The sequence below is a fragment of the Sinocyclocheilus rhinocerous genome, unplaced genomic scaffold (assembly GCF_001515625.1).
Source record: "Sinocyclocheilus rhinocerous isolate Xijiao unplaced genomic scaffold, SAMN03320098_v1.1 scaffold130, whole genome shotgun sequence".
In the NCBI taxonomy this organism is placed as follows: Eukaryota; Metazoa; Chordata; class Actinopteri; order Cypriniformes; family Cyprinidae; genus Sinocyclocheilus; species Sinocyclocheilus rhinocerous.
This window is the reverse complement of record NW_015623500.1, coordinates 79,272-107,226: the sequence shown is the minus strand read 5'-3', so window position 1 is coordinate 107,226 and position 27,955 is coordinate 79,272. Positions and strand designations below refer to the sequence as shown.

Sequence of the window (27,955 nt, the reverse complement as noted above, 5' to 3'; positions counted from 1 at the left end):
TGTTAAAGGGTTAGTTCACCCAAAAATGAAAATTAGCTAATGATTTACTCACCCTCAAGCCATCCTAGGTGTATATGACTTTCTTCTTTCAGACGAATGCAATTGGAGTTATATTTAAAAACGTCTTGGCTCTTCCAAACTTTATAATGGCAGTGGGTGGGTATTATTTTTCAATAGTCCAAAAGAAGTCAAATAAAGCGCATCCATCCATAATAAAAAGTGCCTCACACAGCTCCGGGGGGTGAATAAAGGACTCCAGTAGTGAATCGATGTGTTTTTTTTAAAGAAAAATATCCATATTTAAAATGTTATACACGGTAATCTCTAGCTTGCGCTAACTGTCGTTGGATTTGTAAAGAAACAATTCGGAGGATTTCGATATAAGCCAAGAGGAGACTGGTTTTCCTTTGCTAAAGTAAGGAAACTTTGCTTCCTTTGCTCCTGTAAACAAACGTTGGTTCTCACGAGACTAGCATATTCTCACGACGCCGACTTCCTATGTCATCCGGCTGGAACGGCATTATAAAGCTCGGAAGAGCCAGGACTTTTTTAAATATTACTCAGATTGTATTCGTCTGAAAGAATAAAGCCTTATACACCTAGGATGGCTTGAGGGTGAGTAAATCATGGGGTAATTTTCATTTTTGGGTGAACTATCCCTTTAATTCTTGTTTATTAATAATACATTAACTAATGTTGATTTAACTTAAAATGTTATAAATGTATTTGTATATGTAGAAATTAACATAGAACCAAAATGAATTGTTGTAAAAGTATTTTTTGTTGTTCGTGATTCCTAATGCATTATTAACTGATGTTAATTTATTATGAAGTGTTTCTATTTTTCACATCACTGTCTTTCTGATGCACTGTTTTTCTTTTTTTCATGCAGCAGCCAACAGGTGTGTTTAGCCGACTGGGTGAAGCAGAGGAAGATGAAGAGGGTGGAGGAAAGACAGATGGTGTTGCAGACGCTTTCGAGGACAATGACAGCGACGGTGAGGGCTCGGTGCTGCAATATGCCGGCGTCCTCAAACGACCCCCACCCACTTCTAATAAAGAGACTGTAACTGCCAAATCTAAACCCCTCACTCTGCGTCGACTAGGCGCAAAGTACAAACTCCCCTTATCTGAAGGCACACCACCAATCTCCTCCAGCCAGAAGGGGACACCCAAACTGGGTGTACTGCAGAGACTGGGCAAGGCCCCGTCAGTCCACCCTACCTCTTCGACCCCTCTAGTCAGTCAGCCCGCAGACACCCAGGACAGTCGCGTTACGAGTAGCAGAAGCAAAGCCCAGGGCAGCTTTGCTCTGGCCAGCCCTAAGGTCAGTAGTAGCACAGGTGACACTCACGGTGCTCAGATGGACGCTGGGGCAGTCAGTGTATTCAAGAGACTGGGCGCCCGGAAAACCTAATACCCAAAAAACTGAAAGGCACCCCTTTTTTATCCAGTTTGCCCCTTTTATAACTTAAAACCCACCTGAATTTCCATTTGAGTGGAGAAACTCTAGGACCACACTTGATGGATTGGGAAGTCGAAATGCTGTATTTCATGGAGTGTTATGAATTGATGATACTAGGGGAAAAAAGGGACAGCTGCAATATCTGTTAAATGTAAGTGTGGACATACCTGTTGTCCTTATGTTTGGTTATAGGAATCATGCTCTATCCCCCTATCCTACTTTTATAGCTGCTCTCCTGTGCCCCTGTGAGTGAACATTTTTTCCAGATTAAAGGGGGTTTGTAATAAAGATTTTATAATGCATGGAGCCCAGCATCAAATGCTCGAAATGTCAAGGTTTTTTTTTTCCCACTACGATAGCCAAAAAACTTAGGTAAAAGCATGTGCTATGTTTACCACAAACACCGCAGCTTACCGATTCCTCCATGAAGTAATCTCATGTTCTTACCTCCTAGTTTTTAAAGGGATAGTTCACAAAAAAATTTAAATTGTCATCATATACTCACCTTCATGTCATTCCGAAAATGTATGATTTTCTTTCTTCTGTGGAATTGTTTTTTGATAAATGGATGTCAATGGGCACCAGAATGATTTGGTTTTCAAAATTCTTCAAAATATAATTTGTGTTCTGCAGAAGAAAATAATCATACAGTTTTGGACAAGGGGAGGAGTAAATGGTGACTCCCTTTATTTTTTGCGTGAACTATTCCTTTCACGTCACAGGATTTTTATAATAAAGAAAAAGCCTTACGTTGGCTTAAAACTGCACACATGAGCATTTCCATTAATGCGCCTTAACCTGCGGTCACACTAGACTTTTAGAAAAAAAACAAATATATATATATACAGTATATAACAAGTAATACATCCAAAATGAGAAAACCTACAGTCTACTCCCTTTTCCTGCAACTCTGCAAACCTGCAGCTTTACAGTTTTTTTTTTTTTTTTTTTTTTTATTCAGCTGAGAGGTCACAACATGATGTGTTTTTCTTTTATTGGTGACTATAGGAATTCGCAGTTCACCAAAGTATTAGACCTTGAAACGCCCAAAAATGCAAATATGTTTCGTGTGAGCTTGCGTTTCCGGTCTCCCGTGCTCACATGCATACAAATGAAATTGAAAAGTGTTGTGTGACCGCCCCTTTGTGACCACAACTGTAACCTTGCTCAAAGACACAAAATCGTAATCCCGATCTGTGTTAGAGTCTCTGCTCTCAAATTTCCGCATTTAAAATGCCATACAATGGAAATTTGTGTTGTTAAGCGTTACTTGGACAAGCAGAGCAAATATAGCATTGGTGATAGCATGCTGTTGCCAAGCAACACACGTGGAGGTGGACCCTTGTGTATTGTATAAGTTTTCACCCCTTTGTACTGTTCACTGCAGTAACCACTAATCATGCCGTTGTAATAGGAATTCACCTACGCTTTGTGTTTTGTCATGTTTCCTCTGTTTTTTTTATAAATATTATAATTTTAAGCATCTCAAATGCAGAATTTCGTTACATTGTTATGTTTAAGGAATATTAAGAGAGATAAAACATTTTAAGTGGGTAAGTTTATAAAATATTGATGAAGATTATTTGTCTTGGGAATGGATTGAATATAAAAAGATAAAACCGAAAAATCTTGAATTGTTTTTTATTAACTTTATACAATTTTATATGAAGTGCATAATTGTTGTTAACATATAACAACTGGGTTTTGGAGCATATTCTAATTGTGTCATCACATTTATAGTTATAATTACATCCCTTTGAATTTTGCATTGAAAAATGCAAATTAATCTGCACTCCTCTCTGAAAGAGATGGCCCTTTTTCCATTTATGGGGTTGTGTAGCAGAGCACAAGCAAATTGACAAATGAAGGTCTGCAATCATTTGTATGAACCAGCATTAATATCCTGCATTCTCACATTTGAGACTTTTACTGCATAATTAGTTTGATAAAGGTCACTATACAGACATAATGATATGATTTTTAGTTCTTATTCGAAACTGATGTGCTAGCAAAGAAACGTTGCACTGAGTTGCGTTTAATGCATGCTCTAGTAAATGACGCAGATGGTGAGGACTACATAAGCCCATATGTTTCCAGTGTTGCAGTACACTGAGCGATTTGTAAGAGGATCTCAGCAGTTCATCACTGTTCAGCATTTGCCTCTTCATGCTGACTCTGTTTTTTCTAGGCTGTGTTATTAATTTAGCCTAGATGCAGTATGTAGCTGCATTACAATTTATAACTACACTGAAAAGATTTATTTGTGTTTTTATGTTCTTATTAACTTAATACATGAAAGCAAAGTAATAGTAGCTTTTTAAACACTACTGGATAATGCTATCTCTTGCATTTTATTAATGATCTTTATCTTAACAAACCTGTCAGCTTTATGCAAATTGTCATATAATCGCTTTCAGACTTAAGGGAATATTTCACCCCAAAAATAAAAATTTGGTGAGCAAGTAATGTAATGTGAAATTTTTCCAAATCTGTTCCGATGAAGAACTCTTCTACATCTTGGATGGCCTAAGGGAGTCAATTTTCAGCAAATTCATTTTTTTCAGTTCCAGCTCCGGGAAAATTAATCATTCAAGCTCCCAGGGAGACTATTTCCACTTTGATCTTGAAGCTAATTTAAGGACAAATTTTACATGCTTCATGCATGTCTTTTTGTCCTGTCCTGGTCTCAGCTGGTGTGAACTAGCAGACCATTGTGAACCAGCAGCAAACCACCTACCAGCTGGTCATAACATCTCAGTGGTTAAGCTATTTATTTATTTTTTTTTTTTTAACATGGTAGCTGATCAACCAGCTAATGATCATCTTAGACCAGCCACCATGTTCCAAATCACATCTACCAGATAAGCTGGATTTCCCAATAGGTATACCACACAGTGTTGCTTGCCTGGCTTGTACTTTTTAATGATAATGACGTAAAGATGACCAGCCTGTGCATATTTCATTCATATTTGGCTTCACGACGTTTGGAGATTTACCGCTGCTCTTTAATGTAATCGTGATCCACCAGTAGCAGCATCATCTCACGATTAATTCCTTCCCATAATGCCTCGCGCTAGTGCTCGTTGGCGCTGTCTGTGGTGCTGAAGCTGCTCTCGCCGGCGGAAAGAGTCCTCCTGCTCCAGCATCACCTCCATGCAAAGGCGTTACGCGCTGGTCAACGAGAGACAGCCGCGATCACCTATTTGAGTCTGTTCTTTGTTTCTTTTAATGCGTTTTAATAGTCGGGGCTCTTTAGGGTTGTATTTAGCTCCCCCCTGGAAGATACTATCCGGTCGCGCTTGAGTTTTTCGGCTCCAGCTTGGCAAGCATCCTTTATGCACAGCACGCTGCTCCAGCCCTTAAAGCGAACACAGGCATCCGTGTCGGAACAGCATGGCTTCCTGAGCGAGATGGAAGCGAAGCAGCACTCGATCAAGAGCCTGAAAAGCTATCCGGAGGCTGGGGGCCGGAGTCTGGCGGCGGCGGCGGGTGGGGACGGCGGAGGTGGAGGGTATCGCGTCGGCGGCGCGGAGATGGAGATGGAGGCGAAAATACAGAAAGCGATCGACTTCAAACTGGAGGGTCACCGATGCTACAAGGAGAAGAAATTCCGGGAAGCTATTGGGAAGTATCACAGGGCGCTGCTGCAATTGAAAGGGATCCATGTCGTCGACGGGACCACCGGATCCGAGGTGAACCTCCTGAACCAAGCCGCGGCCAAGCTGACGGAAGAGCAGCGGCGAGCGGTGGAGAGCACCGAGATCGAATGCTACGACAGTCTGACAGGTGAGACTCCGATCCCGCGAAAACAGCCGCTGCCATTGTTCTGAACGAGCCACTTTGCTGCATAGAGGGCCAGGTTCTTAAGAAAAAGCTTTAATATAAATACAGACTTATTCCACAGCAAGAAAACGATTGTTTTGTATAAAGAAAACACTGAAAACAATCAATCAAGCCATTGTTTGTGCTTAACGACCAGTTTGGCCTTCATTGTTCCTTCCTGAGCCAGTGGGATTCAGCCAGTGTCATAATAAACCAAGTTCATTTAATGTCACGTTGTGATTATTTGAGAGCGCGAGAAGATTAGACTAATAATAAACGTAACACGCGAACTATATTTTAATACGTAGCCTAGTAAGCGCGCCAATCAGTTTATTTCATTTTTTACTTGCCTTTCAAGTTCTAGGTGATGTGAGGTAAAGGTTGGAGTATCAGTACCAACAAGGATAACTAGCCTACTTAAAACAGTTGCAACAATATAGCTAGTTTTGTTTGTAAACCCGGAAGAGGAGAAGCGCGTTCGATACGGATTCCATCGGGAATTTACTTGGCTTGTTTTTGCAATAGCGGGTTTCAGTTGTTGTGAAAATAACGTGTTAACATTACTCGAAAAGACTTTCCCGCTTTATTCTACAATATAAATTACTGAACGTCACACCTCTGAAATAAAAGCTAAAGACTATAGGCTATCAACATGCTTTTGTTTGTGTGGATAGGAAATTTTATATATATATATATAGCCTATATAGAAAGACTACAACAAATGTTAGAATCGTCATGCACATTAACTTTTTTTTTTTTTTAACATGGTAGCTGATCAACCAGCTAATGATCATCTTAGACCAGCCACCATGTTCCAAATCACATCTACCAGATAAGCTGGATTTCCCAATAGGTATACCACACAGTGTTGCTTGCCTGGCTTGTACTTTTTAATGATAATGACGTAAAGATGACCAGCCTGTGCATATTTCATTCATATTTGGCTTCACGACGTTTGGAGATTTACCGCTGCTCTTTAATGTAATCGTGATCCACCAGTAGCAGCATCATCTCACGATTAATTCCTTCCCATAATGCCTCGCGCTAGTGCTCGTTGGCGCTGTCTGTGGTGCTGAAGCTGCTCTCGCCGGCGGAAAGAGTCCTCCTGCTCCAGCATCACCTCCATGCAAAGGCGTTACGCGCTGGTCAACGAGAGACAGCCGCGATCACCTATTTGAGTCTGTTCTTTGTTTCTTTTAATGCGTTTTAATAGTCGGGGCTCTTTAGGGTTGTATTTAGCTCCCCCCTGGAAGATACTATCCGGTCGCGCTTGAGTTTTTCGGCTCCAGCTTGGCAAGCATCCTTTATGCACAGCACGCTGCTCCAGCCCTTAAAGCGAACACAGGCATCCGTGTCGGAACAGCATGGCTTCCTGAGCGAGATGGAAGCGAAGCAGCACTCGATCAAGAGCCTGAAAAGCTATCCGGAGGCTGGGGGCCGGAGTCTGGCGGCGGCGGCGGGTGGGGACGGCGGAGGTGGAGGGTATCGCGTCGGCGGCGCTGAGTTGGAGATGGAGGCGAAAATACAGAAAGCGATCGACTTCAAACTGGAGGGTCACCGATGCTACAAGGAGAAGAAATTCCGGGAAGCTATTGGGAAGTATCACAGGGCGCTGCTGCAATTGAAAGGGATCCATGTCGTCGACGGGACCACCGGATCCGAGGTGAACCTCCTGAACCAAGCCGCGGCCAAGCTGACGGAAGAGCAGCGGCGAGCGGTGGAGAGCACCGAGATCGAATGCTACGACAGTCTGACAGGTGAGACTCCGATCCCGCGAAAACAGCCGCTGCCATTGTTCTGAACGAGCCACTTTGCTGCATAGAGGGCCAGGTTCTTAAGAAAAAGCTTTAATATAAATACAGACTTATTCCACAGCAAGAAAACGATTGTTTTGTATAAAGAAAACACTGAAAACAATCAATCAAGCCATTGTTTGTGCTTAACGACCAGTTTGGCCTTCATTGTTCCTTCCTGAGCCAGTGGGATTCAGCCAGTGTCATAATAAACCAAGTTCATTTAATGTCACGTTGTGATTATTTGAGAGCGCGAGAAGATTAGACTAATAATAAACGTAACACGCGAACTATATTTTAATACGTAGCCTAGTAAGCGCGCCAATCAGTTTATTTCATTTTTTACTTGCCTTTCAAGTTCTAGGTGATGTGAGGTAAAGGTTGGAGTATCAGTACCAACAAGGATAACTAGCCTACTTAAAACAGTTGCAACAATATAGCTAGTTTTGTTTGTAAACCCGGAAGAGGAGAAGCGCGTTCGATACGGATTCCATCGGGAATTTACTTGGCTTGTTTTTGCAATAGCGGGTTTCAGTTGTTGTGAAAATAACGTGTTAACATTACTCGAAAAGACTTTCCCGCTTTATTCTACAATATAAATTACTGAACGTCACACCTCTGAAATAAAAGCTAAAGACTATAGGCTATCAACATGCTTTTGTTTGTGTGGATAGGAAATTTTATATATATATATAGCCTATATAGAAAGACTACAACAAATGTTAGAATCGTCATGCACATTAACTCATATCGTTGTGGTATTTGTAGGCTTTATTTAAAAACGTGTTATCAACTTGTTTTCGAAACAGAACAGCTTCAAATTTGAAGCTTACGGGAATTTTAAACACGAAGCAAGCAAAAGCATGATATGGCTTCTAAATCAAAGTCTAACAAGTATCATTTTATTATGGCTATGTGTAGTCAATACATTCTCCAAGCATTTATTGCGTCTACAGTCTTTAAATTACAAACCCTATGTGATTAAAGACCAATGCATATTGTTTCCCAAATGCCATTTGATGTAAACTCTGTTAGTTTAGTTGTTGATAAACAGGGGATAACATAAAAAGGATCACAGATGCCAACTGTGTTTGCTCATTGCAAAGAATATTGGTTAATACTCATGCACATCTGCTTGAGCTGGATGGGTGTGATGCCTGGTGTTCATGGCCCTTGATGTCTCTGGTGGTCTCGCATGGTGGTTGATTTGAGGTTAGGCTTGAATGTCACAAATGTGGCAAACACTTCAGGCCCCCTGGGGGAAGCATTAAGGTGTGAAAGAGAGAAGGGTACATTTCGTTTTGTTTGTCCTCCTGTAGTCATGATGATGAGGGTGAGCTGGAAATATATAGAGAACTTATGTAAAGGCTTATATAAAGATGCATTTTATAGTTACATACAGTGTTTAGGGCCTCTGAGGGTTGAGATGCACCTAGGATGCAGACGGAGTTTTGTGTTTCGTCTGGGTTTTGTCAACACTGTACTTTCTTTTCGTCTGGTTTGGATGACTTTAGGCATCATAAAGACTCATTCTCAGGTTCTCATCTGGTGATGTATTGCCACAGTACTTGATCCATAATACAACTGATTTTAAATGCAAAAATTGCTTGCTGTATTGTGCCTACATGGAGTTCTGTTTCCAACAATCACGTGACAAGTAGCCCATTGCTTGTGTGCTGTCACTGGCCTCACTGACTGTACTAGGGTGGTTTGGGTTGCCAAGTATAAGGGGTGATTGGGGGGAGGGAGAGAGCAAATAGAATAGCCTACTGTGTGATCTGCAAATCTGAATGATGCCGTTGTGTGTGTGTGTGTGTGTGTGTGTGTGAGGTAAAGGGCCTTCTAAACTGGGTTTGTTCTGTATTGTTCAACTTCAGCCAGCCACAGCAACTCCTGCACTCTTTTACAAAGCCTGCTGAGTCGTCTCTAGCAAACACACCGGGTCTTGGCTCAGCAAAGTGTCATAAGTCAGTTTTGACAGGACCAAGAGACCATACAATATGCTACGTCTGAAGCTCAACTGAAAGAGGAAGATATCAAAACACGAAACGGCTGAGCAAAGAGATGTGAGAGCTAGCTTGCAAAAAAGTATACACTCTAAAAATGCTGGGTTGTTTCAACCCAACTTTGGGTCAAATATGGACTAACCCAACCGTTGGGTTAAATTTTTACATTACTTTAACCCAACGGTTGGGTTAGTCCATATTTGACCCAAAGTTGGGTTGAAACAACCCAGCATTTTTTAGAGTGTAAGCTTTTGTATTGTTTACATGATGATAAACAAAAATCAAGAAATACATGTGCCAAGTACAATTTCCTAAATCTGTCTGAACAGCAAGAAGATGAATGCTTTATTTGCCATCCTTATTCATAACACCATAAGCCGTGCATTCTCAAGAGGACAGGACAGCATTTCTAAGTGGGTTATGCATTTGGTCGAAACTTATTTTGGTAGTGCAGTTACGCAAGATACAGAGAAACTCCTTTTCAGCACACACCTTAGACTAGCTGTTGGTTGCTTTTTAATCTCACTGAAGCTAGAAAATATGAAAAATAATGTATACAGTGTCATATATAGCTATTAGTTTACATCGTCTACTCACCACAGCCAAGAGTATCCGTTAGACTAACATGCTCTTCAGTAGTGTATGGTGGGAAGAGTGTGCATTGGATTAATGTGTTGTGATTTATATTGCATTCTGTCAAACCACCGTTCGTTCAAGGCGGTGCCAGATATAAGCGCTGAAACTGAGAGCTTGTGAAGTCACTGCGGCATAAAATCAACACTGTCATTTTAGCACATTTCAAGCTGTAATATCAGAGACAATATTGCTAATGCAAACAGAATGAAGCTGTTTGGATAAGCTTTTATTTTATTATTACTCACAAACCCAGCTGTTGTGCTTTTATTAGGCTCATGTTTCGACACGTTTTCATTTCAATCTGTATTTTTATTGTGTTTTCAAGATACATTTTCTTGAAAAGCAAAATTGCAAAACATAATTAATTTTCTTTTTTTAAGTTCAGAGAATAAGTTTGGGTTCAGTAATATTATAAAGAAGTCTCTTATGCTCACCAAGACTGCATTTATTTGATCAAAAATAGGGTAAAAATGGTAAGATTATGAAATGTAATTATAATTAAAATATTAAAATAACTTTTATTTTAATACAATAATTTATTGTATACAATAATTTATTTATAATAAAATATCATTTATTCCATTGATGGTAAAGCTGAATTTTCAGCAGCCATTACTCCAGTCTTCAGTTTCACATGATCCTTCAGAAATCATTAGGTGCTGCCTAATATTTTTGTGGAAACTGTGAAACATTTTTTTTTTTTTCAGGATTTTTGATAACTTTTTTTATTTTTTTATCTTAACTGTTACTTTTGATCAGTTTAATGAGAATATCTCTGAGAATATCACTTATACATAAAAATATATTTATTTGATTTAGTTCATTGTAAAGATATGTATTAAACTGTATTGTTTTAAATCAAACAACATTTTGTGAGTGTTACACTTAATGGTGTACTTGCTTTTTTTTATTACTTTATAAATAAAAATGCTAGAGTATTCTTTTCTTTTCAGAAGGCTTGGGGGAATCATGTGAATCATGTGTCTTTATAACGCTCACTGACCTTTTGTTCTCACATTACAACAGACAGCGACAGTCAATGAACTTCTCAACCCTGGTGTCCAATTAGAAGAAGCCGTATTAAAATGAAATCAAGACTTTCTCTCTGTATTCCTCTCTCTCTTTGCCTGGCTCTGGAGACTCTGGAGAGTCCAGATAGGGGTTGCATTACATTCATCAACTCAAGGAAACGTCCTTATCGCTGTCCCAAGAGCCAAACGCTTAGAAGACACTCTTTTCATCTGCCAGATCTCTCTTTCTGATGTGCATTAGGTATGAATGCAAGGTGAAGAGTATAAGAAATGTGATGGAGCGAGGTGTCTGTGTTAATTATCGTGGTGGTTGGCCAGCAGAGGCAGCTGGTGCCAGGTCCGCAGATGGCATGGCATCGCCATAGGGTTCCTCTGGGCACAGGCTTTACTTACTGTACAGTACACTGTATTATGTTATAGCGGCCTAGGGGGATGGAGGAGAAAATGAGAGAGATCACAAAGTACTGGATCAGACGACGTTTGGCAGGGTGTATGTGTTTGTGGATATTCATAGAGACAGAATGTCTGCTTACCTCTTCTGGGTCTGTAGAACCTGAGCATGTTGTTTAGGTCCCTCTACACTATAATGCTGAAGTTTTGGGTCATTTTTCATTGTGAAAAGATGAGGAATGGCCACCAAAGCCAAGAAAGCATCTATAAGATCTGCTGTCACTGCAGTTAGGGAAGTAATAGGAGCACTTCTTCTGAAGTTACTCGGCTAATATTAAAATATGTGATTTTGATGGCATGCTTTGAAAGCATATTACTAATAGATATTTGTGTGTCCAAAGCAAGATACTGACTTCAGAAGAGCAAACTTGCATTTATATAGATAAGTAAGCAATCTGGGCTAATGGCAACTTTATTTGAATGATCTGATCTTGATATCATCTTGATTGAAAGCTCAGATGAGCCCTGCTACATCTGAAAAATTGTTAATTAGTATTAAATGATAATATCAAAAATATCCGAGTGAAAATAAAACTGGCTTGATATTAAGTTTAAATGCCAAATCAATGTGGAACATCTACAGGCCACACAACTACAATCAAGGTGAAGATTTGGTTCAAGAATATGATAAATAATACAATTTGACTCTATGGTCTAGTAAGTTCACATCAGCACAAGCTAATAAACTAATTATATGAATAATAGGCAATATACAAGATAAACTACAGCTAAAAAATCTGGGGTCATAAGATATTTTAAAGATGTTTTTGAAAAAAAAAAAAAAGACTCTTATGCTGACCAAGGCTGCATTTATTTGATATAGTAGAGTAAAAGCTGTAATATTGTGAAATATTATTACAATTTCAAATAACTGATTTCTATTTTAATGTATTTTAAATTGTAATTTTATCCCTGAAATTCCAGCAGCCATTGCTCCAGTCCTCATTCTTCAGATCATGCTGATTTGGTGCTCAACAAACAGTTCTCATTATTATCAATGTTGAAATCAGTTGTGCTGCTTAATATTTTTGTGTAAACTGTAAAGACATTTTTTCGGATCCTTAAATAAATAGAAAATTCAAAAGGACTTATTTGAAATTGAAATCTTTTGTCACATTATAAATGTCTCACTTTTGATTAATCCATCCTTGCTGAATTAAAGTATTCATTTATTTAAAAAAAAAATAAAACAACTAAAATATTATTGTAGATATGTAGCATCTGTTCATGCTACTCTCATGGTACCTTTGTGTTCAAGAGCATCCTAGCATATCTATAACAGGACATGTTACAAAGCACTTTCATACTGCTGCAGTTTTATATCCTGCAGTGCAGGAGAGTTAGTGTTGAAACCTATTGTAAGCACATCATAAAAACAGAAAACTCTCCCGTAAGGACCCCAGCAACTCCCGGCAATGTCTTATGATGCTGAGTCATGTACTGACGGGTGTTTGTGAGAGAGAGAGGGAGAGAGGAAGCACACCCCTGTGTGTCAACACAACGCTAGTCCTCCCTCAAGAAAATCTCTCTAAGGGCCACTTAAGATTTCTCCTGACCTGAAACACTTCTGTGTAAAGGCCTCATTGTAAACAGTTTAGCGGAGTGATGTAGAAGCCGCCGTAGTGTCTCAAAATTAAAGGGATAGTTCAACTAAAAAATGAAAATTCTGTCATTATTTGCTCATCCTCAGTGATAGATTTTCTTGGTGATGTTGTATTTTAATGTGGAATGCTTTTTCTCATGCATTGCTGTTGTTTTTGGGAAGCTCTGCACCTAGAAAGCCTACATGTGAGCTTGCACATGTTTATGTGTGAATGTGTTTTTTTTTTTTAATAAAGTAGGTTTGAGCTCCAGATGGTTGTAGTGATGCCGACAGCAGCACACAGCTCCAGATGCAGCCTTTGTGTGCAGGGTTTAAAATGAAAAGTCTGGTGTTGCATTCTTATTTCAGCAAGAAACAGGATTTTCCTTTTTAAAAAGTATGTTGAAAGTGGTGTAGTGAATTAATGGTTGATGTAAAAATCTTTGATATCAGAGAAAATGAATGTTCTGTCATCATATATTCACCCTCATTTAGTTCCAAACCTGTATGGATGTCTTTCCTCTGATTTTACTAGCTTTACAATACAATTTTACTGGCTGCTCTTTCCATGCAGTTACACTGAATGGGGACTGAAGCTTTCAAGCTTCAAAAAGGGGAAAAAATAAACAAGCAAAAACTGTTGAAGGTCATGAAAGTGGTTCAAAGTGCAGTCGTACAAATGCTTTGGGTAATATTGTTAGTAAATAATGTATTCACATAGCTTCATAACATTACAGCTGAACCACTGATGTCACATGGACTATTTTAATGATGTCCTTACTACCTTTCTGGGCCTTGAACGTGTTAGTTCTGTTGCTGTCTATGCAGGGTCAGAAAGCTTTTCGGATTTTGCATCAAAAATATTATCATTTGTGTTTTGAAGATGAACAAAGGTCTTACAGGTTTGGAATGACATGAGGGTGAGTAATTAATGACATAATTTTAATTTTTGGGTGAACTATCCCTTTCAATTTCAGCCTGTTTCTCATTGAAAATTCTCTCATGGCTTCAGAAGACTTGGAATATTGTGATTTGTGTCTTTTTTGCAGCTTGAACACTTCAGTCCCCATTTATTATAATTGCATGTAAAACACAACCCAATCTCAATTAGAAAACACCAATATTATTAAGTTTTGGCATATTTTTGGCAAATTTGGATGGTTTGAGTTGTGAAAACTTAAGCATGACTATCCACTCCTAAACCTAACCCTCAGTGAGGTGCAAGCAGATTGTATGAAAACTGTTTGTACAAATTCATATGAATTCGTCACCAAAACGTAAAATGCTGTATAGTTACAGTTTACCATTAGAGTGTGGGGAAACAGCATCTAGTACAAACTTCAGGATTTCTCCTTTTGCATTCCATGAAAGAGATGAAGTCATATGGGTAAGGACCAGTAATGCAAATAATGACAAAACTTTGGGCGAACTATTCCTTCAATGTAAAGTTGCTGTGGCCTATAGCTATTTTCAGTGGACTTAACAAGATGTCACTCACTGTAATCCAAACTGCCAAGCACATTGTTGCACCAAGAATATTTTAAGATCATTGGAAGCTGGCCAGCATGATGTTCTTGAGAACGTCTCTATTTAGAAATATGACTGAAAGAAAACCTTCAGTAAAAAAACAGGCATTTATTTCTAGAATTTTACTTGAGTCTACATAACAGTGAACATACAGGATGGTTATAATTCCTGCTGCTTGAACTGTCAACAGAGTTGTTAACAAAAGTGTAATTATGCCGTTTTCAGTGGAGGAGCCAATGTTCCCCTTCTTAGTCGAAAAGCAAAAAGCTGTTGTCGTCTGGGGGTGTTTGTCCTCTGAGCGTGAGCTGTGTGCGACCACTGTAGGGGGGATACACCGTTGGCCGATTCTAGGACGCAGAGTCATTCAGGGACAGTCGGCAGCCCTCCACATTAACTTCAACACTACGGGTCAGCGACACCCGCCTGGAGGTGTCCAAGTGAAAACCTCCCTGTGCCGTGGTCACAAATTCTCAAATCCATGATTCGTAATATTGCAGTGTCGTTGATGTGGTACATGACCTTATTTTCTTCTAAAGATTGCATTAGTACCTAAATGGTGCTTACAGTAATAGCACTTTATGAAAGGGTACCGCCTTGTACCAAGCAAAAAAATGATCTCTTAATTACTATTTTACTTTTCTTGCTTTCTGGTAAAAAAAAAAAAAAAAATTTAAATCCTCTGGTAAATGAATTTTTTCTTGTTTTAAAGTGTAAATATAATTATGCTAAAACAAGAAAAATACAAAATAATTTGCCAGTGGTGGGGGGAAAATAATACTAAAACATATTTCAAGATATGTTTAATAATATATAAATAGATATAGATACGTTTACATTGTTAAAGAGAAATATACCTTTAATTATGTTTTAATAATTATTAAGATATTAAGACAGAGAATGTTCCCTGTTTTGTTTGGACTTACATGTTGAAGTTCTTTGTTTCTTTGCAGTTGTTATTTTTGATCGGTTCCTGGTGATTCCCAGATGTGTCTTATTTTCCAGTTTACCCTTGTGTATATAGCCCTTGTGTTTGATCCTTTTTCTGGTGTTGTTCCTTCATGGATGTCTCATTGATGGCCACAGGTCTGTTCCTCCTTTCTGCTTTCTGTTCCTCATTTCCTGGTTTTTGTATCATTTTGTATTTTTGCCATTATTTTAATAAACACTTTGCACATGGATCCTACTCTTTCCCATCTTTGCATGTGTGAAATATTTAATTTTATAATATATGTTTATATTTTTTTCTGCAAACACCCTGATTGATTTTTTTTTCACGTTATTTGATATTATTTTTTCCATTATTTGATATTATTTTGCAGTGTACAAAATGATGTACAATGCCCAGATTTTAGCACTGTGTGAAAAGTTTGTCCAAAAAAATCATTATTGACAAAAAAAAAGTATTAAGTGACCTCTCTAAGGATCTATATCATCTAGTTCTTTCCGCTGTTATGCATATTCATCAAATCTCTGTTAATGCCCGTGTCTAAGTGGAGTTACATCTGTGATGTTTCCATACAGTCATAATGGTTTACTGAAACCTCTGGTGCTAAGTGCATCGCTTAAGGGCTCCAACTGGGAATCCAGCCGGCCACAGTCTGCTCATCATCCTCTAGCCTCAGCATCAAAATTCAATCACGGAATATAAAAAAAACAATCCATGCACATTTTAAATCACAGGCATACGATCAAGTGTCCATACAGGGATGTTTTGATTACTGTCAGCATGTGCATATGGAGTTTGAGGGCTTTATGGGAGGGAGCTGCAGGGATACCCCATTAATATTTCATCCTCTCCTCTTAAACATGCTCAACGATTCTCTCTCTGCTGAGGTTCTGCAGCTTGCGAGCAGATCTGACTGAGTAATCTAGCCTATTCTCTCTGCAGTCATTGTTGCACTGTGGGTAATCCATGCAGACAGGATAGTGGACATTGATGACTGTGCGGGCTTTGAGGGAAGAAGAGGTAAACATTGTAGTCTGTACACTGTCTGTTGCAGCATTAGATCTGTGGCAAGTGCTTTTTATTTATAATTCAGGTGGAAAGCACATTCTCTTTCCAGAGAGCGTTTTTACATGCCCCAATAGACAAAAAATGTATACACCCCTGTGGAGAAGATGAGTCATCAATATTTTTGGTCAATTTTCCAAGGAGAGAACGACTGTTTAATGCAAATACCTGCAAAATGTGTATTTTGTCAACTTGAGATGTCAAAAGTGGCGGTAATTTTCTTCATTAATGTGAAATAAGGATCTGAGATGGTTGTTGTTTTTTTCTTATTAGGTTTAAAACTGCAAAGTCATATATGCTGTCAGCTCCCCGGCGTACATGTGCATGGTGTGGTGAACAAGGCTGTCGTTCTGTGATTACAGATGGTCAGAGGGAGAGAAAGGCTCAGGGAAAAAACAAGAGGGGGAAGGGGTGGTAAGCAAAATATGGTGAGTGGGCCTCATCGAGTCCCTTTAGAGAACACTGTGTGACTGCAGGCTTCACCATCACCCACTCCAGCAATCAGTATCACTTCAGCCTCTTAATAAAGGGGCTCCCTCCAAACCTCACCCCTTCCGGGAGTAAAATCATATTCATTTTCTCCATATAGATTTTTAATGATATCGCTGTTTCAACACAGACCTGGCAGCTCTGAGATAAGACCTTAAGACCTTCGCTCAGCTTCGGAACCCAAATGATGATATTTTTGATGAAATCCGAGAGCTTTCTGACCCTGGATAGACAGCAATGCAACTACCACATTAAAGGCCCAGAAAGGTAGTAAGGACATCGTTAAAATAGTCCATGTGACATCAGTGGTTCAACCTTAATTTTAAGAATCCTTTTTGTGTGCAAAGAAAACATAATGACTTTATTCAACAATTACTTCTCTTCTGTGTCAGTCTTCAACTTGCATTCACAAGAGTACCATGAAAATCATGTTTACTAGCCTAATTCTAGATAGAGAACTACATTACCCATAATCCATGAATAGAGATCAACCAATCAGAAATTTTCTTGTTTCCATGGAGATGTGAACAGCAACAAAAGAGCTCAGCAGAGACCTCCCACAATCATGTGTGATATAATTGAGTCTCTCTGCCCAAATTGTCCATTTATTTATTTATTTATTTGTTTGTTTCTTTGTTTGTATTTGAATATAAATTATAAATATATTGTATTTTATACTTATAATCAAAGACTGTGAGTCATTAGTTTTATGTTGTAACATAATTCTTTATGTGCCTTGTACTTCTGTGTTTGTATCCAATTTTCATATACTTTTTTTGCTTCAAATCATCGGTTGTAATGTTGTGATTTATTGTTATTTAAGCTGGTTGGTTTGGATCATGATGTTAAACTCTATTGAGGAATCTTTTAAAAGCGTTATGAATGAGAAAACAAATTCCAGAACTAAGATTGCTGCAGTCTGTTCTAGTTGGGCTTCATTCTGAATGTGCAAATGATAAAATATATTATATATTCTGGTTACAATGTATATAATACAACAGTTGAGTTCCAGAAGTAAAAATACCATTCATTTTCTCCATAGCGGAATTGATTTTTAATGATAACGTTAAAAAAAAGACAGACCTACTATTAGCTGCAAGGTTGATACTCAATGGTATGCTTTTGTTGAAGCCATCTGCCATATTTTAAATTAGTTTTTCAATAATCACGCTTAACAGTGCAATTCCTTGTGAAAGACTACATTTCCCATGATTCTGCAAGAAATCTCAACCAATCAGAGAACTACGACAAGCAAATCATGCCATAAGATATGTAAATATTTGTATGTATATGAATATTTTGCAGTAAACATTAAATGTTATTTCTATATACACAATCAAAAACTATAAATCAATAGTTTTATGTTAATCCATCATTTTCAATTTGGTTATGTCATTCTCAATGCTTTATGGGATTGTAGTTCTTTAACAATGCCTTTTTTAATCTCTATTGGAAAAAAGAATGGGGAAAATACTTACAGAACCAAGGCCACTGAAAAAGTGGGCGAGCATTGTTGCGCTCTATTGCAAACTTGCTAATTGATTGTAATTGGCTAGTTCTCTGATTATCCCCTCACTCTTTATTTGTCATTTATAGAGCCTTGCTGCTGTTCCAGAAATAGATGTGATTTCTCAGGAAACCTGTTTCAGTGATATCTGTCAGGTAGTATGCCTGTTATGTGTGGAATTTTGCTTACAGCCCCTATAACCTGTTAGAAACGTATTACATTCATGGTTAATGTGAATATAATAAGAACAAAGACAAAAACTCTGAAGGAAAGATGATTTTGTAGGTGATAAGATGAATGAAGAAGGGTAAAGTGACTACGCAGTTACCAAACTCAGAAAGGAAATGAGATTCATACAATATGAATAGGTAATTTACTCCTAATCAGAAATAGTGAGCTAAAGATGAGAAGCCGAGGGGGGAGGGATGGGTTGAAAAAGAGCCATCGGCGGCTGCTAAGTCTCAGGGCCTCATGATTTAGGGCAGCCTTCCTCTTAGCGTCCTTCAAACCACAGTGCACTGACTGACAAGGCCATTATCAACAGGCTTCAGTGCAGGGGAGAGGAATTAGCACTTAGCAGTAACTAATGTTTGAATTATACATGTGAGCTCAGGGTCCCTCAGCCTTGTTAAATAAGACTGAAAACCAGCTCAAGCGCATCCGCTGCTAAACTATTCTGAGACCCGCTATTGTTGCTTTTAATGCAGGCTGTTACTGCTTCCTGTTGAGGGTGATATGTTTTGTTTGCCGAGGGTTGAGCGACTGGCTTATTAAAAACTGCATGAAGCGGGAAGCTTATACTGCTGTGTTTTATATGATATTGATATCATGTGATAAAATGAGTAAACAAACAAATGCATCACGCTAAATTGGATAAAATGAGTCATGTGTTTATCATTGCACTGTAAACTGTGAACATATTACCACGTAATGTCATATGTGGTTGCTTATGCTGACTAGATGTGACTAGATCACTAGATGGAGAGGAGGATGGGGTTGGGTGTTATATGTAGTTTCAGCCTCAGTATATTCTTGATCTCACAAGCTTTATTCTGATTGGCTGTTTTTATGTAACTTCCGGTATATTATGTACTTCTGGAAATTCATGAGTTGGAATTTGAATTGAAAGGATAGGATTTTTAAATTTTTATTTTATTTTTTTGCCCTCATAGTTCATTAAAGGGTTGTAGTGTAAAAATACTCCCCTATTAAATGTGGGATTTTTTCTAATTAAAGAGTGCATTTCTTATCTTTGTGATTTTAAAATAATTGAAGGAAACAAACTATTTATGGTTATTTGTTGAGTATTTTGAACAACTGAAATCAAAACTTGCTTGTAATGAAGACGTCTTATGAAAAAAAAAAGTCACATTTCAGTTTTATTGTAAAAAGCAAGTTTCCTAAAAAAAATAGAAAATAAATTATTTTTTGCAAACAAAATAAATGAATATTGCCATGTCAAAAGTAGAAAATAACCAGCATCTCTTGCAAACAAAATACATTTTAAATATTGTCATGCGAAAAGTACAGTATCTCTTGTAAATGAACAGGCTATTATTTTAAATAATGCAATGTGAAAAGTAGAAAATAATAACTTGCATCTCCTGTAAACAAATGTTTTAAATAATGAATGTAGGCTATGCAAATAGAACACTGCTGATTAAGAGAAAGAGCATGGCACAATCTCATTGATCTTGTCCTGTCACCCTATATGTGTATTTACTCTAGATTCTTACTGGCCGTTCACACAGAACACGTCTTTTTGTCTAAAACCTCTGAATGTTCTGTTTAAAAAAAGCGCAGCGCAGAATGCCGCTCCGTTGAGTTATGTCAACCTGCTACTGTAAACAAAAGCTCGCAATACTTGCCCCGCCTCTGGGGTCTTCTGATTGGTCCACTGTTTTGGAACTGACATTGATGAGCGGCGCGGCATGTAAAAGTTTAAATTCTTTTAACGCGCCACTCGCGTCGCGTATGGTCACGCGTGAGACGCTGCAAAACACGCGAGTGCAACGGTCATACACGTCCAGCGCCGACGCGGTAGTACGTTTTTAAGGAGAAAGTAGGCCTCTATAATACGATTAAAAAACCGAAATAACCGACATGGGAACATTTTCACACAAAACGAAACTACTGTGTGCTGTGCTGTCTATCTATCTATCTATCTATCTATCTATCGTTCTATCTTTCTGTCGTTCTTTCTATCATTCTATCTATCGTTCTTTCGTTCTATCTATCCATCCAGTATAAGTCACAGTTCGAAATTTGTTCAAATGTTAGTTCTTGTTCAGAACAAGTTGTGGTGTGGAACAGACCTTTGCTGTTGAGTCAGAGGTCTGGCTATGTGAGAGTAGGTGTTAAGCAGTGGTGTAGGTGGAGGGGAGAATCAAGACGAGGTCGGTGTTCGGGTGAGTAAGGACACAGTGGGAGGAGGGGTGTCATTCAGACTGACGGGTCCCAGCATCAACCCTTAAGCATCAAGAGAGCTAATTACCATCAGAGTGACAGCAGGGTAATCACCACAAACCAACACCGCTTTAAATTAGCTCCACTCCCCTACCTGATGCTGTCAGCCCTGCACCTGTCAAAAGAGCAGCGCCCCTGAGAGAGCTAAAGGGACAAAAAAAAAGCACAGAGAGGGAGAGAAGATAATAAGGAGTGTCGAAAGAGAGAGGGAGTGATCCAGTCCGCTGGAGATGGATGTTCCGGGAGGAGGCCGTTTGAAATCGATTGCCCTCAAGTTCTCACTCCCTCTACTCTGCCTCACCTTTTTGTTATTCTCTGTGCTCCACAAACCACAATCCGGTCTCTTCCTGCTTTGCTAATTTATATTCCTTTCTAACATTCGTATCTACTAACTAGCTTTTCTTGGGGGAGAAACACTGCTTATTTTGGTTTTTCTTCTTATGTGAAGGTGTAAATATGAGGGGAATCCTGAACATTTGTTAACCACTCCTACCAATGGCTTGTCTCTCTCACACACACACACACACACACACACACACACAGCTGTCCTCGCACCTGTTCAGTTTTAGGAAATCTCAAACCACTGATCTCCAAAAACATCTTAAAGTTCACCCAAAAATAAACATTGTGCTATAATTTTAGTAAACTTCCTTTTGTTCCAAACCTTTATGACTTTATTACTTCTGTGAAACTTAAAAGATGTTTAGCAGAATGTTCATGCTGCTCTTCTTCATGTAATAAAAGTGAACAGGATTGTTTATTGCCAAGCTCCAAAAGACACCATAAAAGTTATCTATGTGACTTGTGTAAGTAACTGTAATTTAATTACATATTTTTTCTTAGTAACTGTAACTGATTACAATTACTTTTATTTTGTAATTAAATTACGTAATTCCGTTACATGTAACTAGTTACTCCCCAACACTGCTTGTGTGCTATATATTACTTTATATATTTATATATAGCTTTGTGATGGGTACAGACCAAAATTCATGTTGTTAGTTGTTTGGTCACACACACAAAAAAAAATCTTACTGCAGCTCTTAAATCTACATTGTGTTTGTTTGTTAATGCATTACAATTTAAAAAAAAATAATTTTTTTTTAGTATGTTAATTATTATGTTAATGACAATATTGTTCAAAAGTGTGTGGTTGGCAATATTTTTGGGAAAATGTCTCTTATTATCAACAAGGTTGCATTTATTTGATCACAAATACAGTAAAAAATAATTACAATTACAATTTTAAATAACTATTTTTAGTGTTAATAAATGTTAAAATGTAACATAATTTGTGATGCATTTTTAGGATTCTTTGATTAACAGAAAGTTCAAAAGAACAGCATTTATTTGAAATAGAAATCCTATATAACATTCTATCACTTTTGGTCAGTTCAATGCATCCTCGCTAAATAAAAGTATTAATTTAGGATAGGATATTTTAAGCTGAGGCATAAGGACTTCTTTTAGTTTTGTCAATTATGCCAATGCAGTTCATTACTGACTGAATTCTGTATATGCAAATGAGACAATTTTTGTGCAAACCAAGGAAAAAAGTGATGAATGCAAGTATAGTTTACCCAAAAATGTGAAATGACAAGATGTTCATTTTGGGGTTCATCTGGGTTCTTAGCACAAATATCAATCTTTTGAAAGCTAATGAACCACACAAGAGAACTGACACGTCTCTATGTCAATATATAGGAGAGCAGATTTGTTTTGCTTTTAGCTTCATCAAGGGTGACAAATCTATCAACCCCCCCTCAGTAAAGTTGGAGCATCTCAAGATGGACCCTGTTAGTCTCTGCCCTGCTCAGATGACCAGCTCTGGCTTTCTAGCTGTGCTCTTAGCAGTTATGTTCTCACATAACTATGATGCAGCATAAAGTGCATTGGGTCCATTAATATGTGATGCCATCATTATTACACACATAGAGCCACTCAACAGACACTTAAGTGCAGTATCCACAATGCCACGCCTTATCCATTTGTGTGATGAATCAGTCTGTGTGTGTTTGTGTGCGTGAGCCTGTAGAGAGGGAAAGATCAGGATATCACAAGAGTTAGGAGCCATTAGGCCATTATTGCCTGAAACTGGATACACTGAGAGCTTGCCAGGGTTCCAGTTGCCCAGAATGAAGATGGACAGGACGCTCGATGAGCACAATTGCGGTGCTGTGCTGAAAGGCAGTTTCTCTCTCTCCCGTCCCAGACCAAATGAAACAGGCTAGCCTAGTTAATCACAAAAAAACAGAGATCCAAAAGTTAGGATGCGTGAAATGACAACAGGAGAAGGCTTTTAATCTAGCAATAAATTGCTGTATCGTCTTAGAAGGAAAGTCAATACAAACCAAACGCCAAATGTTATTGTACTGCAGGACAATTCTTCTATTTATAAGGGATTTTTTCTTTCCTGAAATTGTATACAGTGTTATCTTTTATTGGGAAAAGGGAGAAAAGAGAAACCAGAGGGAAATGATCACAAATGAAAAAGGCTGAATGAGACGGTTGGAGAGAAAGGAAGCCATGACAAACTCTCTAGTCGGAATGGAATTTCAGTTATAATGAACTAATTTAGATTAGATGATTCCTCTCACAGTTTTTCATTTGTCACCTAATCATCGTTTATCTCACTCCTGCTCTTCTTAGTCGGTCCTTCTGTCTTTATAACCTTCATTATGGGCAGATCATGTTCTTCTCCCCCTTTCCTCCACTGACTATATGTGACCCTGGAGCACAAAACCAGTCTTAAGTCGCTGGGGTATATTTGTAGCAATAGCCAACAATACATTGTATGGGTCAAAATTATAGATTTTTCTTTTATGCCAAAAATCATTAGGATATTAAGTAAAGATCATGTTCCATGAAGATATTTTGTAAATTTCCTACTGTAAATATATCAAAACTTAATTTTTGATTAGTAATATGCATTGCTAAGAACTTCATTTGGACAACTTTAAAGGCGATTTTCTCAATATTTAGATTTTTTTTGCACCCTCAGATTCCAGATTTTCAAATAGTTGTATCTCTGCCAAATATTGTCCTATCCTAACAAACCATACATCAATGGAAAGCTTATTTATTCAGCTTTCAGGTGATGTATAAATCTCAATTTTGAAAAATTTACTCTTGTGGTCCAGGGTCACATATGTGTCTGGCTTAACAGCTGTTTGAGAAGTCAGCAGATGTTTGCTTTAGTTATGTCTGTACAGCAGCACACGGCATGGATGTCTTTGATGGTTGATAGTTTTTCATGTAGTACATTATGTTCTCATCATGTTTCTCCAGAATTCCTTTACTTTTTAAATTATTACACATTTTATTTAAAATATTAACATGGCTTACTTGGCTGTTGGTAGATTTTGGAACTGACACAAAGGGAAACTACCTTTTCTGTTAATCGGCCAGTTGAACATGGTTATATAACTTAATAATGAATCATCCTGGCACATATATTGGCCTGTCACTCATTTTTCATTTATTTTTACAGATGGTTGTGTTTGTTTACTGCCAGTGTGACACTTTGAATGCGGCGTAGAGATTGTGTGGTAAAAAATCGTCTTGTAGAGTTTGAATTTGTGGTGGACTGATCTTTTTTTTTTGCCTCTGTCACCACTGACGTCTTGCCTTGTGCCGATACCCCTGACTCATGACTTCCACAGAGGTGTCAGCAACAGGCTGATGGTTGGAGGAGCTTAACAGGAAAGGACAGAGGGAGGTTGTGGATATAAAGCAGCAGCTTTTGTCAGTGTATTTGGTGGTCAGCAGGCTCTCAACTGCACAGACAGACATTAACCTTGGCAGGGGTCAGACCGGGCCAAGATTGGTGCCGCACTGATGCAGTAAACAGGTATTGAGCTAGATAATATTTAGAAGAGACAGTGGGGTCACAGATTTTCACTGTGATTTCACTTTACTTTGATGTTTGATGATGGTGAGGATTAAGAGTTGGAATGAAACATTCTAAACAACCTAAATGGAATATATTAATACATACCATATAAATACAAATCCATTAAATAACAGAATTAAATAAAATAGAAATACAAATTTTATATAATGAATATTAATATATATATTTATTTACATTACCATTCAAAAAGCTTGGGTCAGTATGTTTTTTTTTTAATTAATGAATTAGTAATTTTATTCAGGATGCATTAAATTGATCAAAAGTGACAGTAAAGACATTTACAATTTTAAAAAAAAAAGCTGTTTTTGTTTTACTTTCGATTTATAAAATGATCCTGAAAAAATTCAGCTCTAATAATAAGAAATGAGCACCAAATCAGCATATTAGAATGATTTTTGAAAACTGGAGTAATGGCCAGCTTTGCCACCACTGTAATACATTTCAAAATATATTAATAGAAACCAGTTATTTTAAATTGTAATAATATTTCACAATATTACAGCTTGGATTTTTCATTAAATAAATAAATGCAGCATCTTGCCAACCTTTCAATCTTACATCATTCCTTCATTCAGCCGGTGCATAATAATGTAAAAGGTGAATTCAGTTCATAATTAGAAAACTGCAGAGAAGTGAGCTTATGCAAGAGCTTAAATGATGACTTGAATTGCAGACAGTCCTAAATGCCTGAAGATTCCAGACACAGGCCACATACACACACCACAACCAGTAAGCTCAAATTGAAATATGAAACTGAGTTTCCCAGCCCCTGCCATCAGTGTCCAGCTATGTCATCTGCTGTTGGAATAAATAACCCTGATTGGACGAGGGGTTGACAACAAGCACCAGCTGCCTAGCAGGCACCGCAGTAATTCATTTGCCGTGCAGATGTTCTTTCAGGGCCAATGCATCTAATTAGCTGCAGCTTTTTTTGAACCAAAGACCTCCATATTTAATTCATTCAATGAAATATGGATGTGGAAAATGTTCATATTATTATCTGTCATTAGCCATTATAATTTCAAAATCCTGTATTCTTTTTAGTAAAAGTGGAAGTATTATAACATCAAATAGTCATGCACTTTTCATAATCGAATTGAAATCTATATTAAGTAATATATATATATATATATATATATAAACTTTAAAAGAAATAAATGATACACACACACACCCCTTTAAACATTCATCTCTTGTTTTTCGATAAAGCATGCACATTTTCAGACACATCCAATACTTCTAAGCATCAGTTTTAGATTAGGATGTGTCACGTTTGGTTTATTTTCTCTTTAGACAGCAGATAAAACAATTACTTCATCTGTGTCACTGAGCCTAGAGTGGCTAAAAGATGCAATTAGGCCTTCACTTTGTGCTAATGTGGTTATCCGAGACCAATAGCATTAAAAACTGCTGTTCTCAGACCTTCAGTGCAACTGATGACTGCGAGAAAACACACTGTCCCTTTTTCAACTTTATCTATCAGTCCAGGGTTTTGTAGACCAGTATATTTCATGGCTATTTTTACTCCCTTCGCCCTAGCTGTTCATTGATTTATTCATTTTAGCTGTTTTATTGTTTTGTCCTGTCCTTTTGACTGTACTAATTCCTCTCCTTCTCTTTCTCTTTCACACTCTCTGGTTCTTTCCAGCGTGCTTGCTGCAGTCGGAGCTGGTGAATTATGAGCGGGTTAAGGAGTACTGTTTGAAGGTACTCGGACACCAGCAGGATCACTTTAAGGCCATGTACCGTGCTGGGATTGCCTTCTACCACCTGGGAGACTACGAGTGTGCCCTGCGTTACCTACGCGATGCCAAGTGCCGTGAACCCACAGGTGGGCATTATGATCGCTTTGTTATCATACACAGAAGTACTTCTCAAGTGGTTTCACTTTCATGTTCCAGATTTTACAATTGACCTAAGCAATAACTAAATTGTTTGTTAGGGATTCACCGATATTCAAATTCTGTCCGATACTGCTAATCAGATAATTATCCTCATGTTATGTTTGATATTATGTCTATTTTGTCTAAATAAATATTAAAATCGATTGTTTTAAATCAACTGTTTTGTCTTAGTGAATTTAGACAAAAAACATTAGGAAAAATATTTTGTGTGACAACATAAAGAATGGATATTTATTTTGAAACTGCTTAAAAGATTACATTTAACTGTTATAAGGCATACTATTTATTAATATATTAATTATCAATATATTTTTTATTATATAAATTATTTTATAACTTATTATATTATTATTATTATTATTATTAGAATAATAAATTATTAATATATTTATTAATATAAAGCCAGTATTATTTTAGCATTTCTTATGTAATATTATAGCATTTATTAATATTTTGAATGAGCTTTTATTGTTATTTTCAATTTTCATTTAGGTTTAGGTTTTAGCATTTTGTTATCTGTTTTAGCATTTTGTTATCTGTCATTTTTATTAGTCTTTTATTTCTATATAGTTTGGTTTTATTTTTATTTTAGTTTTAGTAATTTAGAACTTAATAATATTATTTATTTCACTTAATAAATAAACATTTCTGATTATTGTTTCAGTTTTTCTATCTACGGTTTTTCCACTCTATCTATCTATCTATCTATCTATCTATCTATCTATTAGCTTTATTTCAAATAAGGTAATAACAACACTGCCGCAATTCAACAGTTGAGAATCATTGTAAACCATTTAGCTGTATTTATGTTATGTTGATGTGATCTAATGAAGCATGTTTTAGTCTTATGCTGGTGTCTTTATTTCTTTCTCCCTTGCTCTTCTTATGTTCTATACTTCATCCTCTCTCTATCCAGACACAAACGTGCTGCGATACATCCAGCTGACCGAGATGAAGATGAGTAAGACCGGTCAGCAGGTGCGTGAGAGTGGGAAAGAGTCATTGGGTTAATTCGGCCCGACCCCCCCTAAATGCCACACCCTAACCCTGATAAAAAAACTCTTCTCAAGTCTCTCCCCTTTTTCCCACAATTCCCCCCATCCCTTAGACAACCAGGATACATGTGCTGCGCCCTTCTCTGAAAGCAGACTCGAAACGGGCACAGCTACAGCACAGCACCCCGCGACTGTCTTTTCTCGCTCTGAGATTTCTCTGTCCCTTTAAATCCAACGTCCCCGGTGCTTTTCATTTCCCAGGTATTGAGAAACTGACTGATGAACAAAGACCACGAAGATGGAAAAAGAAGAAATGCCCTGTTATAATGATATAATCAATGGGGCTCTGGCATTACAA

General features: G+C 37.7%; 2 protein-coding genes across 3 annotated transcripts in view; both read left to right on the top strand.

Moving 5' to 3' along the window:
- LOC107758814 (uncharacterized protein C19orf47 homolog) overlaps positions 1-3,073 on the top strand; it is a 13,104-nt gene extending 10,031 nt beyond the window's left edge. The window contains exon 7 of the mRNA XM_016576673.1: positions 893-3,073. Within this exon, the coding sequence (XP_016432159.1) occupies positions 893-1,417 (525 nt within the window). The 3' untranslated portion in view covers positions 1,418-3,073. The remainder of the gene's footprint in view (positions 1-892) is intronic.
- Positions 3,074-4,555: 1,482 nt separating this feature from the next.
- LOC107756857 (tetratricopeptide repeat protein 9B-like) lies at positions 4,556-27,661 on the top strand. Of its 2 annotated transcripts, none has more exons than XM_016574272.1 (3): positions 4,556-5,251; positions 26,347-26,529; positions 27,519-27,661. In XM_016574272.1, exons 1-3 carry the CDS (start codon positions 4,801-4,803, stop codon positions 27,611-27,613), a joined length of 729 nt encoding a protein of 242 aa, XP_016429758.1. In that variant the 5' UTR covers positions 4,556-4,800; the 3' UTR covers positions 27,614-27,661. The 2 variants fall into 2 exon arrangements, with proteins under 2 accessions (XP_016429758.1, XP_016429687.1); XM_016574201.1 differs by lacking the exon at positions 4,556-5,251 and adding an exon at positions 6,354-7,044.
- Positions 27,662-27,955: the final 294 nt, after the last annotated feature.

Coding starts and splice junctions, on each gene's coding strand:
- LOC107756857 (XM_016574272.1), top strand. CDS start 4,801: ATGCACAGCACGCTGCTCCAGCCCTTAAAGCGAACACAGGCATCCGTG. Junction 5,252..26,346: donor ATGCTACGACAGTCTGACAG/GTGAGACTCCGA, acceptor GGTTCTTTCCAG/CGTGCTTGCTGCAGTCGGAG. Junction 26,530..27,518: donor CAAGTGCCGTGAACCCACAG/GTGGGCATTATG, acceptor CTCTCTATCCAG/ACACAAACGTGCTGCGATAC.